This window comes from Hippichthys cyanospilos, chromosome 22 (genome assembly GCF_059441005.1).
Source record: "Hippichthys cyanospilos isolate Australia breed blue-spotted pipefish chromosome 22, RoL_Hcya_1.0, whole genome shotgun sequence".
Classification (NCBI taxonomy): domain Eukaryota; kingdom Metazoa; phylum Chordata; class Actinopteri; order Syngnathiformes; family Syngnathidae; genus Hippichthys; species Hippichthys cyanospilos.
This window is the reverse complement of record NC_142390.1, coordinates 3,358,435-3,375,235: the sequence shown is the minus strand read 5'-3', so window position 1 is coordinate 3,375,235 and position 16,801 is coordinate 3,358,435. Positions and strand designations below refer to the sequence as shown.

Sequence of the window (16,801 nt, the reverse complement as noted above, 5' to 3'; positions counted from 1 at the left end):
AATAACGGGGGAGTCTCTCTGAGTAATGCCGAATGGGTGCAGTACCACATTTCCCCAGCAGAGAGCAGACTGGGGTTTGTACTGTATTTAGTCCGGTACACTTCTGTAATTAATGGAGTCGAATAAGGATTCTGACGCAACGAAGCGGTGCAGCATTATATTCGCTAAGGATATTTAAAAGTAATATATATAAATTGAAGGCGCTTATAACTGATTTGAATGCAGTGGGGCGGGTCCTGTTGGGCTACAGCAGCCAATCATAATGCAAGTGGTGCATTTCCTGCCAAGAACCCCAGTGGGATCTCTTCCGGTATCCTCAGCATCCGCAGGAAGTAGCATGAATTCAAAGACAAGACATGCAACTACAGTCATCAAATCGTAAACCAGGTGTGAATAGATTGAATGGAATTCTATTCAAAGGGTAAGCTCGACTATTTTATCGCTGCTTTTGAGAAAGTTGACAAAGCGGTTGCAATTGCTGAAAATGTGCTTGTATTTTTTGTTTGTTTGCTCACGCCCAAACAACCTCACTGTTTGCTATCGCCCAAACAACAACAACCTCACGTGTGCTTTTTTGTTGGTAGTGGTGATTTATGCACGTTATTATAACTTAGCGTGTAACGAAGGTCTCTCAATGAGAAAATGCATCCATCACATCATTAAACAATAATTATTAGTGTATGTGCAATAAATAATAACTTAAAATGTGTTTACATGCCATTAAGATCCTATGAGAAGAAAAGGTTTACTTGCACAAGTCTCAGCAAGAATATTTCAGAGTTTCCTGCTTTAAAGGTACTATATCTGTTTACTTTATCTATAGTGTCCAGATTTTCAATCCCATGCCTTCATGTCTTTTTTCCCTATCGTGTTTCACAGAACTATCTACCAGAAAACTTTGATTATCACGTCTGTGATTTTGACCTCATCAGAGATACAGATGATCACGTCGACTTTAAGGCGACTTTTCGGATGGTCTTGTCATCAAAAGATGAAATCCAGCGGAGGCTGAAATCGCACACAGTCGGCTGGAGGGTGGATCGCACATACGCAACGAAGGGCCAAAAAGTTATTTTCAAGGTAACGTGAGCATCAATTAGTGTTGGGCACACATACAAACTAGGGGCGTGCCAAAAAAAAGTAGTATGATCATTCTTCGCATGTATACAGAGTGAAGATTCCTACCCCTAATACAAGCATACTCATGCCTCACTTCAGTTAGCAACCAAAAGATTCATATCTCAATCTGGTTTTGTCTTTCAAGGTGGACTACAGGTGTCAGCATAAAACGAGACCCCGAGGCCGCCTAAAAGTACCCAGCCAGAGCAAAAACACGGACTGCCCCGCTAAAATGAGTGTGACGCTGCTTCGCACTCAAGTGAGCAGAGGCAGGCAAAGTCTGTAAGTAATCATTATTCTCTGTTGCCACTTACTCTCACAAGGGTCACAGGCTTGCTGGTGCCTATCCCCGCTGATTTCAGACACCCTGAACTGGTTGCCCACTGCTTCACCGGTCCGTTTTATTGAAAAATGTTCCCTTTTAACTGCAATAAATATGGTACCGACCCTGAACAAAAAAGTATATTGGCCGATCTGGAGTTTTGAATCGCTTCGACGGCTTACTAAACATTTTCTGTCTGTCTCCTCAGAAGCGCCGATTCTCATCTGCCCAGCTTTCCCACCATGGTCAACATTTTCAACGAGCACAACCACAGCATCCAATTGCCCGGGTCACTTTTTAAAGCTCCGCGTCCAGCCCCGGAATCTGATTTGAAAGCGGCTCGGGGGGGCCATGATGTTATCGCCGCTACAGCAAATGAAGCGTTCTGCCCAACTCTTGATCACTGCTACATGTAATGTGAGATTTATCTAAATCAACACCGATGTTAAATGTGTACTTTTTCGAGTATAAGTTAAAGGGTTTTTTTTTTTTCTTTCAAAAGTTTCAACCCCTATTAAAAAGTACAGTAATTGCTGTTTTGTCCCGCCCGTGACAGTTGGCGAGAAGAACCAGGCTTGGAGGTGGTCCTTGCAGACATGCAAAAGGTTTCTTCAGAGGAAGGCAAGTAAACCAAACAATGTTTTTTTTTTCACTGAGCCAGTTTTCACGTTAAAAAAATAATAAATGATTTCCAGCTTTTCATCAATCCGCCGCATTGGAATTTGAAGTCATGTGCCAGAAGCTGTCATCCATCGTGAAGAGCGATAGGTCCCTCGCGGCCTCGGCGGCGGCAGCAGTCAAAGCTTTTGAAAAAATCCACCATAGTCCTTCTAAGGTCGCCGCAGCCTTGCGTATGTTTGCTTGCGACCAAAACACCGGCTTGGCATCTGGACGACGTCGCCGCGCTGCCGGACGCTGTGCCGAGGTCGCCGCGGGATTTGGCCTTGTGGACTGCCAGTCGGCTGAAAGGGTCCAAAGAAAACCAGACGCTCAAAATAAAAACTGAGGAGTGTTGAAACTGTGAGCGTTTTTGTAACTTAATATGTAAAGCATACAAAAGTCATTATAAATCGTTTTTATAAACTAAGTCGACTTTTTGTTGGATACAAATGTGATACGGCTTCATTTGTAAGGCAATTAGCACAATGTAGCACACGTAAAAATTACCATCAAATAATCCAAGCATGATGGGCTAGGTCAACTTTGGAAAGCTCCAAAAAAGTTCGACTGTAGTAAATCGCCTGCACTGCCACAACATCACCACATGAGGGCAGGCTTTTACATTGATGTCAATTTAAAGGCCGCTAAGGGGTCACAAAATTTATGAATGCAAATAGTAATCCATGAATTTACATAAATACTAAAGTAACGGATTATCTATTTAATAAACTAATTCATTTAGTTCCCGAGGTAATTGACATTCAATTGCAGGTACTTTTTTGTTGTATAAAAGTATTCGATTACTTTGGGTAAAAATGCTGAAGGAAATAAGTAAATATATATGTATTGTTTACGTCCACACGCAACACAACCTTGTCCACTAAATGGCACTGTGACTCATTTTTTTCTGCTTTACATTTGATGGAAACAAATATTAATAAACGTTTGCCATCATTCTTGTCTTGCCAGTTCTTTTTATGATGAGTCTCAATGGGTAAGATTTCACTTGTTTTAGAAAGCAACCGTGTGATGTCATCAGGGAGAAGAAGCTCTTGTACTGTATCTTCTGTATGTTTTTTTTTCTGTGCTGGTTTCATTTTCCCACTTTAAAAACAGAAAGAAGCAGCAAAAAAATCATTTTGAGATGCAGTCTATTTTGATTGAATTTTCAAATACATTAATTTTTGAATTGCATTGATTTTTTTTTCTTCTTCTAAGCAAGTAAATCCTGCCTGACAAGCGACGCCATTGAGGCATCACTGGCAATTTGTTTTAGATATTTTGGTCTCTGTAAATGGTGAGCAGCTTCCCATTTTTTGCCCTTCATGAGAATTAAGCCTAAAGAGCTTAAGTTGATGAATGTCAACCTCCCTGGATGGGAGGATGCTGGACGGACGGATGATGGGAGGTCGCTCGGATGGATTAGATGCGAGTTAAGCTTGTGCACGTGATGGAGTCAAGCATGTGGAGCAATCGATCACATGCCCCGCAGCGTTCGATCAATAATGCAATTGTCACGTATATGTTGCTTCGGTTACACAAACAAACAAGCCGTTTATTGGGACGCCACTGACATTTGGCGGAGTTTTATGGGGTTTTTTTCCGAAAGTGTTTTCTCTCTCTCTCTCTCTCTCTCTCTCTCTCTCTCTCTCTCTCTCTCTCTCTCTCTCTCTCTCTCTCTCTCTCTGCCCCCCCCCCCCCTCCACACACACTCTCTCTCTCTCTTTTGCTGCAGCCTGCCTGCATCCTTCCAGCGCTCGCTCGCCTCCTCCACTCAACATTTTCATTTTCAGTCATCCAGCCATGGCGACGGTGCTCCAACAGCCGCTTACTCTGGATCGAGGTAAGGAGCTTCTTCCTCCCAAGCACCAATCACAACGTTTGACTATATCCATCACAATCGTCCCAAAAATCGACGCTTAAAATGCTGCGCTCCAGTTTTGGCATGCACGACGGTGCGTTCACGTGCTGTCAGGTTCTTCTTCCATCTTCTGATACCGCGCGGTAACATCCTTGTTGTTGTTATTCATATTACGTAACCTGCTCGGCTGTAGCATGCGCGCGCATGTTTGCTAGCCCTGCGTGCACGCGAACGTGCAATGTTTTTTTTTAAAATATATATTTATTAATTGCGCAAGGTCTTCTTGTATCCCGCACGTCTAGCCTTTTCAATAAGAACATGTTTGACGTTGATTAGTTTTTGATAATTTCAAAAGCGCAAAAAAAGGCTGTTTAAAATCTGATATTGATATTCTGACCATGGCGGAAATAGGAGATCCCACAGCTATGCAGCGCACCAATCCCCAACGCTGGCGTTGACTATAAATACATTGATTCCTCGTTCTCATTTCGCAAGCCGTCAGTCGCGCGGAAGGAGTCGTTCCCACGTTAGGAATGTTTCGTTGTTTCAACATGATCAAGAAAAATACTACAGAAAATTGATGCGCAGCAAATTGGGACCTAAGAGCTTAATAATCATGAATGTGTGTGCAGGGGGTGTGACAGTTTTTAATCAAAAGTTTTGGCAAAGTCAGACAGGTGTTTGTCAAACGATTTGCAGACATTGGGGGTGCGCAGAAAATATGATTTTTAACTCAATAATAACGCTTGTAAGATGGTTCTGTACTGTTGATCCCAAATACTTAAATTCCTCCACCTTCTTTATCTCATCTCTCTGTATCTTGACTTTTCCTCTCTAGCTTCTCCTCCACCTGTTGCCTACTCTCATTACAGATCACAATGTCATCTGCAAACATCATAGTCCATGGAGTCTTGAATTATACAGTAATATTCTGAGTTGCAAATGCGCACCCCTGGGTGTATCAAGCAGCTGTTTAGGAGAAGAATTTGCTCCAGCGTAGCACTTCCTGTTATTGTGCTGACGGAAATGACTTTCCGGATGATGTCATGATTTTTTGGGGTCTTTCCTCTCCTTCCGCCTGCTTTGGTATGCCGGAGCGGTTTGTGTTTTGTGCCTTTCCCGTCCGACGTGATGACCCACTTGTACATAACAGCGAGTGGAGTGCAATTACACGCTCATGTTTTCTTTCCGGCCGGTAAATCTCATGACGCCCAAGGAGTTAAGAAACACCACTGCTTGAAGAATCAATCCATCAGGCCTATCTCGGCGAAGCCGTGAAAACGGGCTTGTTTTTGATATGACTGAACGGTGCCGAAGAACACGCAACGGGCATGTTTCAGTCCAAAGGGCGTGATTAATATTCCTGCAGCAGCCCGTTGAGGCGCCCAACACGTCAGGTGTGAATTAATTGGGCTGCCATCTGGTGGAGTCCATTTTTCAAGACAACATAAGGCCAATTAGCCCAGGAGTTGAGCTCAAAGGATAACATCGGCCCGGCCTCCTTCCTTCATGCTTGCTATTTTCGCTGCAGCCCGTTTGTGCAAATTCAAATTCTTTGCACGGCCATCTTATTCCAGTCGTTCTTTAGTACCGTTTCAAGTTTCTGTTTGAGACAGCTATCTTACTTGAACATGCAAATTCTCTCTCCAAATGCTGGACAATGAATCAGACCTATCGGGTGTCCTTATTTTGCCCGTCAGATGTCGCTCGGGCCATCGAGCTGCTGGAGAAGCTGCAGGAATCGGGTGATGTTCCGGGTTACAAGCTGCAGTCTCTGAAGAAAGTTCTCCAGAGCGAGTTCTGCACGGCCATTCGCGAAGTGAGTACTTGAGGGCGTTTGTTTGAAACACTCATAATCAAGCGTTTCTCCCCGCGCAGGTGTACCAGTACATGCATGAAACCATCACCGTCAACGGCTGCCCGGAGTACCAGGCCAGAGCCACTGCCAAGGTGCCAGCAGACGCCGTCCCCTCGGAAGTCGTTCCCGACCGGTATACGTTATATGTACGTACAACTAAGCGGCATCTCCCGGGTATCCAGGCCACAGTGGCTGCCTTCGCCGCCAGCGAGGGCCACTCGCACCCACGGGTGGTGGAGCTTCCCAAAACGGAGGAAGGGCTGGGCTTCAACGTGATGGGCGGCAAGGAGCAGAACTCTCCCATCTACATCTCCCGCATCATTCCCGGCGGGGTGGCCGAGCGCCACGGCGGCCTCAAGAGAGGCGACCAGCTGCTGTCCGTCAACGGAGTGGTGAGCAAACGCGGGCCGATCACAAGTTGCACCCCTCCCGATTTCGGCGCTTTGCAGAGCGTGGAGGGCGAGCACCACGAGAAGGCGGTGGAGCTGCTGAAGGCGGCCAAGGACAGCGTGAAGCTGGTGGTGCGCTACACGCCCAAGGTGTTGGAAGAGATGGAGGCACGCTTCGAGAAGCTGCGCACCGCCCGCCGCCGCCAGCAGCAGCAGCTTCTCATGCAGCAGCAGCAGCAGCACAACATGTCGGCTCAGCAGAACCACACGTCGTAGGTGAGGCGCTTCATGCTTGAAAAGACTCGAACAAGTCTGCCATTTTCCACTTTTCGGCCATGCAACAGACAACCGCTCTCAGCGTCTTCCTCTGGTGATCTTTCAGGTTGTTCCAGAAGAAGAAAAAGGCAAATTGAAATCCGCAAACCCATCCCGATTTGTTGGAGAGAGGGGGACGGTCCCGTCGATCCCGCCGTTACCGAGTCCAAAATCAACGCGAGATTGGCGCTTGGGAAGGAAGGAACTTTTTCTTTTTAACCTTTTGTCTCCTCTTGCTTTGCACTGGTGCATCTGTTTTGTTCCCATCATGCCGCAGTCCTCATGGTGCTCGTTGTTTTTGAGGCAAAAACTGTTTTCAGTGGTAGCAAAAGACTTGTTTTGTATTCAGCAATAAACTTGCAGTTGGGCCAGTGTCAATGAAATTCATGATTTGGGGTTTGAATAATTACCCCGAGGTAAATAATTCACTAAAATAGCGGCAACAAATGTGAACTGATTTCTTGGTTTCTCTCAAACGGATGGAAATACCCTCTCCCTAACCATCTCTGTTTTTGTGCAATAATTGTTTTTTAGACGAGCGGAATGTCAGCCACTTTGAACCCAAATACACTAGATTTATCTTTATTTGTCATAGCTGAATTCTATTTATGATCAAAGTTTTATTGTTCCCTTTGTGTACATGTTGAAAGATGATGATGTGGCTGTTGGTATTTTGACAATCATTGCTGGTGAAAAATGTGGAATGTTTTCCTCGGATACAATAATCCTGTGCTCCTCCCTACTTGTTTAAAAAGTACCTTTTGTGCGTTTATATCTTTGTATTTTCTTTACTTATTATTTTGTCTTCTTTCCATCCCAACCCAAAAATATATGAGTCTATACGCTTTCCTCATTTTTTAATATTCATCAGTGATCATCTTATTTAAAGTGCAACACGTGACACACTGCCAGATTTCTCATATGAGAATAATAAACACCACATTTTTGGAAGTGACATTGCATCGTTTTCTATCTTCAAACTGTTTGGATAAAATAAAAATAAGACATTGTTGATATGCAATTGTTATACACACTATATTTGTATAAATAAATCTTTGTGCTTGTGTACAGTAAAGCGTACTCTTGTTTTTACTTCACTATCCTCATGGGATTATCATCTTCATGGCATTTTCTATCTATCTATCTATCTATCTATCTATCTATCTATCTATCTATCTATCTATCTATCTATCTATCTATCTATCTATCTATCTATCTATCTATCTATCTATCTATCTATCTATCTATCTATCTATCTATCTATCTATCTATCTATCTATCTATCTATCTATCTATCTATCTATCTATCTATCTATCTATCTATCCATCCACCCCTCCATCCATCCATCCATCTTTATTTATTTATCTTTTTGTTTATATATTTATTTATTTACGCCGTATTCAGAAAATAACGTGAAAACACCACGGAGAAATTAAAATGTTCAAGAAAGGTGTGCCAAGACAGTAGCATTGTAACATGGCCGCTGATAGCTTCATTTCTTTCCTGGCAGGTAGTTCTGCTCCGTACCGCAAAGGGGCAGCAAACTAGCATATATACAAAAACATTCTAACAATCGGTACGAAAAACGAACTTCCGTAGCATGACCGGATGTGGAACACAGCAATACAGGTGATGTCTGATGACCACAGGTATTGTCTGAAGGCATTTATTGGTGTCTATATATGAGCAATTATTACTTTTATGCATATTTGACTTCGTACAAACACGTTTAGCGTGCAGAGCTGCCGTAGGCCTTGGCTAATATCCGGGTATTTCTCAATTGTTTTGAATGAGCGAGTATCTTTTAACCATTTACCACGCTAGAGAAAAACGATTATAAAATTTCTGCAAATTGAATGTTGCAAAATAAAACTCTAAATAAATTGTCAGGTTTAAAAATATGATGATGATGTGAGTCAAGTGATGGAAATCGGAGGCAAGTATGATGTAAGAAAACATTGCCACACATTGGCGTATTTTAGTATTACAGTCAAAAGCTCTCCTATCAGTCAAGAAATTTTAAATTAGGTTGATAATTCAGATATATTTTGTACAATAATTGGTTGGTTCATATATATATATATATATATATATATATATATATATATATATATATATATATATATATATGACATAGAAGATGCATTTATAAGTAAGAGCTAAAATGAAGTTTAATTAAATCTAATTGAAACCCATGTTTACCGTTTTTTTTTAGCACGATAGTCAATCAAAACAGGTGATTTCTTTGATAACAATTACATGTACAAAATAATGATGATGACATTTTCTGAAGAGGTATTTCATACTAATACTGATTTGTTCGACACAGGCCCGGCATGTGAGCTTTTCCCGTGGATGACGTGTCTCATGGAAAAATGTCATGGCTGACATTTAGTGTTGTTCACAAAGTTCGGGAGGTCAATGGAACTTAAGCCGCAGCCTGGAATGCCCACTATGCCCGCCATTGCCTGCCCATGCCATTGGTAAGTGTTGCAAACAAAGCTGTCAAGTACAAATAAATCTCACTGCTGTTGTTTCATTTGCAAAAAAAAAATCAAGTTTTGTCTGTATTTCATAAAGGAAAAAAAGAGTGCTGCGCTGATAGCAAACATGCGGATAAATAAGTGGACATATTTGTGGCAGATTGTCATTCATGCGGTTAAAATATCAATATGTCCTTAAAAAATATAATTATAACATAACCTGCAATGTGGAAATGCACTTACTTAGTGTCATGCAGGATGAAAACTTTGTAGTGATGCCTTTCACACAGTGCACCCCCCGCCGCTTTCCCAAGTCCAAAAATACGTGCAATTAAAGGCCATTTGCTCTCTACTGCTTGTGTGCTGATGAACTCAACACGGTGTTGATGATGACACGGGGTTAAAAAGAACAAATACGTTGTTCACTTGGCCGGCCCCCACATTCCTGTTTTGACACCCCCTCAAACACATGGAGAGCCGAAAATCCCTCAAATCTCTGAATGTCTTTGATTTTGACACCAACCACACCAGGTTGTTTGGTACAAATATTTAATGAGCATTGCAATAAATGAGCATTTACATTTCATATTTACAAGTTGTGGTGCACCCCCCCCAAAAAAAAAAAAAAAAATCCATCAGGTTCCTCACAGAACGTGGTAGATGGGGCTACCCGGCGTACACGGTTGCGAGTCGGTCGAGTTGGCGGGCGACGGGACGGCCTGGGTGGACCGGTGGCCCAGTTGGGGCGTGGACAGCCGGTCCACAATGCTGGAAAGGCACTGCAAGCTGGACGCACCCGCCGTCTTGTCTGACAAACTCTCTGCGGGGACATCATTGTTGTTATTAACGGGGTAAAGAGGTTGAGGCGAGGTACCGGGGGTACAAAAGAGCTCTCACCGTTTTTCGTGAAAGGATAAGTGCTGCTGTAGTTGAACTGCTGCCACATTGAACTGTTGCTGTCAGTCTGGTGGAAATAAAAAATTCAAAAAACAAGCAGAATACATAAATACTTCTGCTCTTCCTGAGATTGCGGACAGCCTAATAAATCCTGGGCTGGTAGGAGGGGGGTGCGCTTTGAAGCCCGATGCGGGGCAGCGAGGGCTCCTTCCTCTCTTTCCCCAGCATGGCCAATCGATTGAGTCAGCGCAAGCCACAGCGGCTTGTGCCAGACGACACTTTCACCTTGTAAATCTGCATCCGAAGGTGCGCCAGGCTATTAAAAAGAAAAAAATCTACCTCTGGAAAAGAGATTTTTACTACCAGTTGGAGAGTCAGCCCCAAAAGACAACATCTAAATGTCAAAATTTCAAAAAGTTTCTTGAACTTTAGACCTGGAAGAGACTGCGAAAGCGGTGCGCTAATTGTGAATTTTGGCATTCACCTGGCTCTAAAACCTTAAGAAAAATTCTTGGCTGATTGTTACAGGTGTTTAGAACGTGTCAAGATCCGAGGGGTGTGCTAAGTGAGGTGCGTGGATCAGATGAGTTCTAATCGCAAATCGAGCCTTCACGTTTTGAGAACACCCGTGGACAATACACGAGGCGCGTCTCGACGAGCTTGGCGAAATGCCGTGTGATTCGGGGGGTGCGCGGGGTCTCACCATGCCGTCGGAGCAACTGGACAGCGGGCTGGCGGGTTCGGAGCCGCTGTAGTACTGGTCCACCTGCTCCCGGAGGAGCTCCTGGAGGCTCTGGATGTACTGGATGGCGTTGCGCAGGATCTCCACCTTGGGCAGGCGCTGGGCGGGATTGGCCGAGGTGCACCGGCGCAGGGCCTCGAAGGCGTGGTTGACCTTCTTCAGGCGCCGGCGCTCGCGCATGGTGGCGGCCCGCCGGCGGTCCACGAAGCTGGACTTGCGCTTGCAGGCTTTGCAGGCCCACTGGAGGCAGTGGCCCGGCTGGTGCGGGGCGGCGCCGGGCGCCCGCACGTGCTCCTCCTCGTCCGACTCATCCAGGGCGTCCGGGGACCCGGCGGCGTAGTACAGCTGCGACGGAGAGAAGACGTTCATGCTTTTTGGGACCTCGGGGGGAATGTGAGGGCTCTGCTGCCCACGGGCCCCCCTTTTATGCCCCGGGGCCCACATTGGCCGGATCTAATTACCGCGGCCCGCTGGCCCTGCCCCGTCCCTCCTCGCACCCCCCTGTGCCCTGCCTGCTGACATTCCCACATCTGCCCTCGCTGATCTTTTCCCGCTCGGACGCCCTCGCGGAGCGTGTGGAAGAAGACAAAAAGTCACAAATTGCGTCAAATTGCGTCATGATAGCGCTGCGACAATTTATCGATGAATCGACAGTTCATCAATGAGCAAGTCAATCCATTGAAACTCATTTTGGTCTGAGATCCTGGTTTAGGTCTATGAAGAGGAAATATTCCTTGATTTCTGACATTATCTGTGAGGGCAGGCTCATTAGCATTGTTTTGAAAATAAATAACGGCATTTACTAGAGGACGCGTTCAATATTTTTATATTACGTGTTAGGAACTGAATCATCAGCAATTTTCTTTATATATAATTTAGTGGTTTCGCTATCTGATTGATCAAACTTAGGAACTTCATTTAAATAGTGATCTCGAGAGGAAAAAAATAACAAATGTAATTATGGAAAAAATGCATATCAAAATTTTGGACATAAAGTTTCATTTAGCGTCATATCTTTTCTCTAAAAGAAATCCTTCCCTCAATTATAACCTGTGGCTGTTTTTTTTTGTTCTCCTCTAAAAAAATGGATAATTCCCTGAGAATGACTGCATGAAGTCACCAAAGAAGAATGTTATGGTGGCGTTTTTGGAGCGACGAGGTGTCACATTTGGAGCAAACACCTCGGAGCTCATCAGCAGAGGTGTTAGCGCCACCTTCATTACGCTTGCCACACTTGTGCCGCTTCTTCGGCCAAACTTGAGCCGTTAAAGCTGGTTGACGTCGCACAGATGACGGCGCTTCCAAAAGCCCCTCGTCCAAGTTGTTTGCAAAGGACCTCACTTTTTTCAAATACGTATGTTGTAAAATAAGCTAAAGGACCACTGTGACTTGATATTTTAGTGTATTTATATTTTAAGGTGCTAAAATTGTTCAGTATTTTGCAGCATGCCTCCTAGGTTTTAGTAACATGGAAATATACTACTTTTTAAGCAAAAATAATAAGAACACAGACGTAATTGCCATGCAATATTAAAATATTACAAAATATGAATAAAATAGGGAGTTATTTTTCAATTACGGTGGCTATGATAAGATTCAATCTTTCTTTTTAAGAGGACCACATGTCTTATGTCTTCTACATAAGAAAACGCCAATTTTAAAATGTGTTCACTTTGCACATGGATGACAATCTCTTTGTAAGGTTCGAAACGTGCTAGAATTACAGTCAAACTACTCGACTAATTGTCATAAAATTGAAAAATTACAGCAAGACATCAAATTAAAAGACAGTCATGTTCCTTCAACCATGTTCCTTCAAAAACATGGATCAGGCCTACTACTTTTGATGCATATTTTTCCAATGGCGTTCAGACGATTTTAATCGCGCTTGAAACGTTTTTTTTTTTTTTTTTACTTTTTTTTTTCCGGCACAATGTTGTCAGATGCGTGCGAGGCTGTTGACAGTCGCACAGCAACAATGCGGATCTTTCTCACAATGTGTCAAAGCGTTTGCCTCGCCTTTGTGGGAACTGCGCGCACCTAAAACAACACGGCGACGCCCCCGATTTGCTCCCGCACAGCTGACGAACGCATCGGCGGAGTCTGCGACCAAATGCGCGTCGCACAAGGAGAAGTAGAGAGGGGCAAAGCTTTATTAGCGACCAAAACACAGCAGAGTTTCGGGCGGGGCGTCTGCGCATGCGCAGCGACGCCGTTCGCCTTGTGCGCTCCTGTTTCGCTTGTCGGGGGTCAGAGGTGACAGGCGCACTGAAGTGAGGGTCACGTCGCCGAAGCTCTCTTTGATACCAATTTAGCGGCAGAAATGACAAAACTATAATTGAATGTTTTTTTTATTTTATTCTACCTATTTTTTAAAATGTTTTTTTATGTTTATTTACATTTTGAAATATATATTTGTTTTCGTGTCCTTCCCAATTAATCAAATGAAAACAATATTTTTTTTGTGAGAACACTGTTTGATGTCCATAATGTTTTTTCTCCTGACTCATTTTTTCAACAATATTAGCACAAAATGTTGAAACAAATCTTTGTTTTTCCCCCAGTGCAGATGAGCAGATGATAAAGAACAGCGAGAGCCGCAGCGTGTCAAGTCTTGAGCGGGTGAGCGAGGTGGGTGAATGTGGTCCGGGGGGGAGGTGCCACCATAAAAAAATCACATCGCTGTTGCTGCTATCAGGTTTCTTGTGTCTGCACGGTGCTCAAAACAGCTCGCACACTAAACGCGTCTTGCCCATTCGATGCGCTCATTCAAAAGCAACACCGCCTTTGTCCAGTGTTCCAAAAGAAGCCTTTTATTTTTTTTCCATATAAATTATTAAATAGCACACAGTTTTAAATTATAAAATAAATACATCGGAATTCTGACTGTTTCAAAATATATACACCAAGATAAAGACTGGAGAAAACGTCTGAAATCATTTTGTTGAAGCAGCGGTGTCACCGGTGCCGCTGCTGATGCTGTCCACGATGGACGATAGACGCAGAAGACTGCAGGATGCCGACGACTCGCCAGATCCTCAAGGGGGGGAAAAAACGGCAGAAATTACACCGTGATTTAAAGACAAAACAAACAAAAACAAAAAAAACGCTGAAGTATGGCGCACTTTACCTTCCTTCTGGGTCACCCATCCAGCGCTGGAATGGTCAGCTATGTTGCTCCAGGTCCCACAGGATTTTTTCCAGTGGTTTCCTGAAGCAATCGGCTGGAGACACAATCCGACATTTTGAAACAAGAAAGTATCATCGCGGGAATAACGGCATGTCATGGCATGTTGACTATCGCGGAAACAAGCAGAGTTATGCTAACGTCATTGTTGTTCACCTGCAGCAACGTTGTTAGCGCCAGTTAGCTAGCATGTTTTCTAGCATCCCTGTGCTTTGCAAAGAATAGCTTTTCCTGGTCAAACTGCTCACATCATTTTGCAACAACAAAAACTTTGATGTAAAATTAATCGTGTTAGTGGAAAATCACACATCATCATCAATGGGCGATACGTCGTGCACTATTTTGATAAACAGCGCTAACTATTGTGATGACTATTTTAACGGGGTTAGTAGGAACTCTTAATTGCAGTTTTCTCAGTTGGGGGTGTGAAGATACAAACGTCAAACCCAGAACCTCAGACAGGGTTAGTTAGCCATTGATGTTGGAGTACCAAATCTCCGGTATTTCCACACGTGTACGCTTTAGCGTATGTGATTGTACTTCAGAACGTACGTGAGATTCCAAAAGGGCTTCTGCAGACCTCATGCTTTGCAATGGCACACCAAATGTAGTTCCAATATATATAATTCAATTGTGGTTTTTTTGGGCTAATTTCTGATTATCAATATGAGACGTTGACACCCCGAGCTAGGTCGAAAGTTTAGCGATGGCCGTTCCCGCTTACAGCGTCTTGTTTTGCGTCACGTTCCCGATCATCCAGGCTGTGCAGCAGCTCCTGCAGCCGCTCGATGTAGCTGATGGCACTGCGCAAGATCTCCACCTTGGGCAGCCGCTGGTTGGGGTTGGCCACCGTCTTCCTCTTGAGCGCGTCAAAAGCCTCGTTGATCTTTTTGAGGCGGCGGCGCTCGCGCAGAGTGGCGGCCTTGCGCCGGTCGCTAGGCGCCGACTTCCTCTTCCACACCTTGCAGGCCCACATCAGGCACTGGCCCTCGCAGTGGGAGCGCAGGCCGGGCGGTGCCGGGACTTGCTCCTCGCCGCTGCTGTCCTCGCCCGTCTCGGATGCCGCGCGGTCCGGGCCGGGTGATGGCGAGCTGTCCTCGACGGCGGCGGCGGCGGCGTGGTAAAGCGGTGACACGGCCGCCATGTCGAGGGGCTGCAGCGCGCCATGCTCGCTGTCGTCCAAGTAGCGCAAGTCATTGAAGAGATACGCGTTAGTCTCAAAAAGGTCCATCATATTGCGTGTAGTGTGCTTGCTCAAGCCGGACTGCTGTGGCATTTAAATAGCCGCCACATTCGGCACCCACCAGGCTTATATATAGAATGTGAAACTCTATCCTGTGCCTTGGCCTCTACCATCTTTTTTTTTTCACAATCACAGTGTAGCAAAATACACACACTATATGAATGTTACCTCACGTTTCACAAACGGCGTGACAAACAGTTAAAATTTTGTTTAATTTCTTGTGGCGTTTCAATTTAGCTAGAACAAAAAAATGTATATAAGGATTGTTTACAATCAAGCTGTAGTACATATTTTGGCCCATATTGATCAATGTTGTTAGTATCCACTTATTGGAGCCGATATTCATTTTCACTAAAAGGGAAACTATTAGCGTTACAAATTTAAAGGGATATCAAAACTTTGTTGGAATATATTAAATGATGCAAAAATTAAGGCTCATAAATCGCTTCTGGTATTTTTCTCTTCCTCTAGATGCTACTCTTCGCTTAACGATGCACTGGAAATATACTGTAATAGATATCTACGCACCATCATCTTTGATTTAGGGGCACCATCTAGAGGAGTAAAAAAAATACAAAGTGGTTCACGAGGCTTCATTTTCCTATCACTATTTTTAAGCACACAATTGTTTTGGTCAACGTTTTTCATTGTAAATCACAGACAAAAGACACATTTGTTAGGAAATTCCAAAAAGTTCAAGGAGCTCCCACTGTCCTCCGCATGTCTAAAATAGTTACACTTAAAGTGAAGTAACTTGTAGCTGCTTTTTTTCTGTTATATTTAGTAAGTAAAGATGATTAAAAAAAATATCTTTTTAAAACTGCACCCCCCCCCTACATTAAAAGAAAAAAGTCCAGAGGGACGACAAAACCACAGTTGGAAACTACCCAGTGAGGAATGTGCTGGATTCCTATTTTTACATGACCACCTGACCTGTGACAAGACATTTTAGCAGCTAACCAGCTTTAGCTAATATTTAACCGGCAAGGCTGTTTTGTTTCTTGCCTGTAAATAAGAGCAATGCTCGGCTTTTGCCCAATGGAAGCGTTTCTCACGAGCACTAAATGAGCGTGTCGGAACGGCATCGTGTTTCATGGCGAAGGTGGCGCGCCGCTCATTCGACCTGGGAATTAACGCCAATTGTACACTTTTTAGCACAACGTGTGAAATGATCTCTCGCTAGCATGTGTGCCGTTTTAATGACATTTAAAATACAGTGGTCCATCTACTTACGAATGCCTCTTGTTACTAACAATTCATCTTAGGAAACGCCTCGGCGCCAACACGACTGGAATGTAATAGATTATCATAACCGTATTTGTTACAGTTTGTGATGCATTTTTATCATTCATTAATATAACAAACGAGACAATATATTTTTGCATTGATGTTTACTTTTCATCTTTACTCGTTTCATCCTCACTTTCCACCAACAATTTACACTGTAGCACTAACAAACATAAAATTGACTGTCTAGCCCTAGCATTGAACGTATTCACATAAAAACACAAATGTAAATGAAAACATTTTTACATTTTCATTTTTCCGCCCTTCGTTTAAGTGCTCATCTTAGTGAGACTCGTTTCAGATATCTTGGGATGCATTTTTAATAACTATTGGGGTTTTTTTCATACCCCTCCCTGCCGTGGCCCCCAATTGCATATTCTCGCCAGCGGACTACTGTGCTGTAAATCCAGCATTAGCGTCAGGGGGAGTTGAAGGGT

The 16,801-nt window shown here is 43.8% G+C and overlaps 4 protein-coding genes across 7 annotated transcripts; 2 read left to right on the top strand and 2 right to left on the bottom strand.

Annotated features, from left to right (window-relative positions):
• Positions 1-73: 73 nt before the first annotated feature.
• On the top strand, positions 74-3,057 carry LOC148405468 (uncharacterized). Of its 3 annotated transcripts, XM_088406020.1 has the most exons (7): positions 74-421; positions 726-795; positions 880-1,080; positions 1,265-1,401; positions 1,650-1,853; positions 1,998-2,062; positions 2,137-3,055. In XM_088406020.1, exons 1-7 carry the CDS (start codon positions 357-359, stop codon positions 2,445-2,447), a joined length of 1,053 nt encoding a protein of 350 aa, XP_088262146.1. In that variant the 5' UTR covers positions 74-356; the 3' UTR covers positions 2,448-3,055. The 3 variants fall into 3 exon arrangements, with proteins under 3 accessions (XP_088262146.1, XP_088262147.1, XP_088262148.1); XM_088406021.1 differs by lacking the exon at positions 726-795 and having other exon boundaries at positions 933-1,080; positions 2,137-3,057; XM_088406022.1 differs by lacking the exon at positions 726-795 and having other exon boundaries at positions 2,137-3,054.
• A 757-nt stretch (positions 3,058-3,814) lies between these two features.
• Positions 3,815-7,599, top strand: lin7a (lin-7 homolog A (C. elegans)). 2 transcript variants are annotated; one of them, XM_088406023.1, is made up of 6 exons: positions 3,815-3,944; positions 5,663-5,781; positions 5,841-5,912; positions 6,003-6,212; positions 6,270-6,481; positions 6,592-7,599. In XM_088406023.1, the coding sequence occupies exons 1-6, from the start codon at positions 3,905-3,907 to the stop codon at positions 6,620-6,622; spliced, it is 684 nt and encodes a 227-aa protein (XP_088262149.1). In that variant the 5' UTR covers positions 3,815-3,904; the 3' UTR covers positions 6,623-7,599. The 2 variants fall into 2 exon arrangements, with proteins under 2 accessions (XP_088262149.1, XP_088262150.1); XM_088406024.1 differs by having other exon boundaries at positions 6,270-6,485.
• Positions 7,600-9,623: 2,024 nt separating this feature from the next.
• On the bottom strand, positions 9,624-11,016 carry myf5 (myogenic factor 5). Its single transcript, XM_088406855.1, has 3 exons — positions 10,609-11,016; positions 9,906-9,972; positions 9,624-9,828 (listed from the first exon to the last, which is right to left on the bottom strand). Exons 1-3 carry the CDS (start codon positions 11,014-11,016, stop codon positions 9,653-9,655), a joined length of 651 nt encoding a protein of 216 aa, XP_088262981.1. The 3' UTR covers positions 9,624-9,652.
• Positions 11,017-13,512: 2,496 nt separating this feature from the next.
• On the bottom strand, positions 13,513-15,110 carry myf6 (myogenic factor 6). Its single transcript, XM_088406854.1, has 3 exons — positions 14,559-15,110; positions 13,778-13,871; positions 13,513-13,684 (listed from the first exon to the last, which is right to left on the bottom strand). Exons 1-3 carry the CDS (start codon positions 15,108-15,110, stop codon positions 13,584-13,586), a joined length of 747 nt encoding a protein of 248 aa, XP_088262980.1. The 3' UTR covers positions 13,513-13,583.
• Positions 15,111-16,801: the final 1,691 nt, after the last annotated feature.

What these genes read in the sequence shown, in the direction of transcription:
- LOC148405468 (XM_088406020.1), top strand. Translation starts at nt 357, where the DNA reads ATGCAACTACAGTCATCAAATCGTAAACCAGGTGTGAATAGATTGAAT. An exon ending in ACTCTTGATCACTGCTACAT is followed by an intron (nt 1,854 to 1,997) that starts GTAATGTGAGAT and finishes CGCCCGTGACAG; the next exon opens with TTGGCGAGAAGAACCAGGCT. An exon ending in AAAGGTTTCTTCAGAGGAAG is followed by an intron (nt 2,063 to 2,136) that starts GCAAGTAAACCA and finishes AATGATTTCCAG; the next exon opens with CTTTTCATCAATCCGCCGCA.
- lin7a (XM_088406023.1), top strand. Translation starts at nt 3,905, where the DNA reads ATGGCGACGGTGCTCCAACAGCCGCTTACTCTGGATCGAG. An exon ending in AGGCCAGAGCCACTGCCAAG is followed by an intron (nt 5,913 to 6,002) that starts GTGCCAGCAGAC and finishes CCGGGTATCCAG; the next exon opens with GCCACAGTGGCTGCCTTCGC. An exon ending in TGCTGTCCGTCAACGGAGTG is followed by an intron (nt 6,213 to 6,269) that starts GTGAGCAAACGC and finishes GGCGCTTTGCAG; the next exon opens with AGCGTGGAGGGCGAGCACCA.
- myf5 (XM_088406855.1), bottom strand. Translation starts at nt 11,016, where the DNA reads ATGAACGTCTTCTCTCCGTCGCAGCTGTACTACGCCGCCGGGTCCCCG. An exon ending in CCAGTTGCTCCGACGGCATG is followed by an intron (nt 9,973 to 10,608) that starts GTGAGACCCCGC and finishes TATTTCCACCAG; the next exon opens with ACTGACAGCAACAGTTCAAT. An exon ending in TTATCCTTTCACGAAAAACG is followed by an intron (nt 9,829 to 9,905) that starts GTGAGAGCTCTT and finishes ATGTCCCCGCAG; the next exon opens with AGAGTTTGTCAGACAAGACG.
- myf6 (XM_088406854.1), bottom strand. Translation starts at nt 15,110, where the DNA reads ATGCCACAGCAGTCCGGCTTGAGCAAGCACACTACACGCAATATGATG. An exon ending in GTGACGCAAAACAAGACGCT is followed by an intron (nt 13,872 to 14,558) that starts GTAAGCGGGAAC and finishes TTGTGTCTCCAG; the next exon opens with CCGATTGCTTCAGGAAACCA. An exon ending in ATGGGTGACCCAGAAGGAAG is followed by an intron (nt 13,685 to 13,777) that starts GTAAAGTGCGCC and finishes CCCCCCCTTGAG; the next exon opens with GATCTGGCGAGTCGTCGGCA.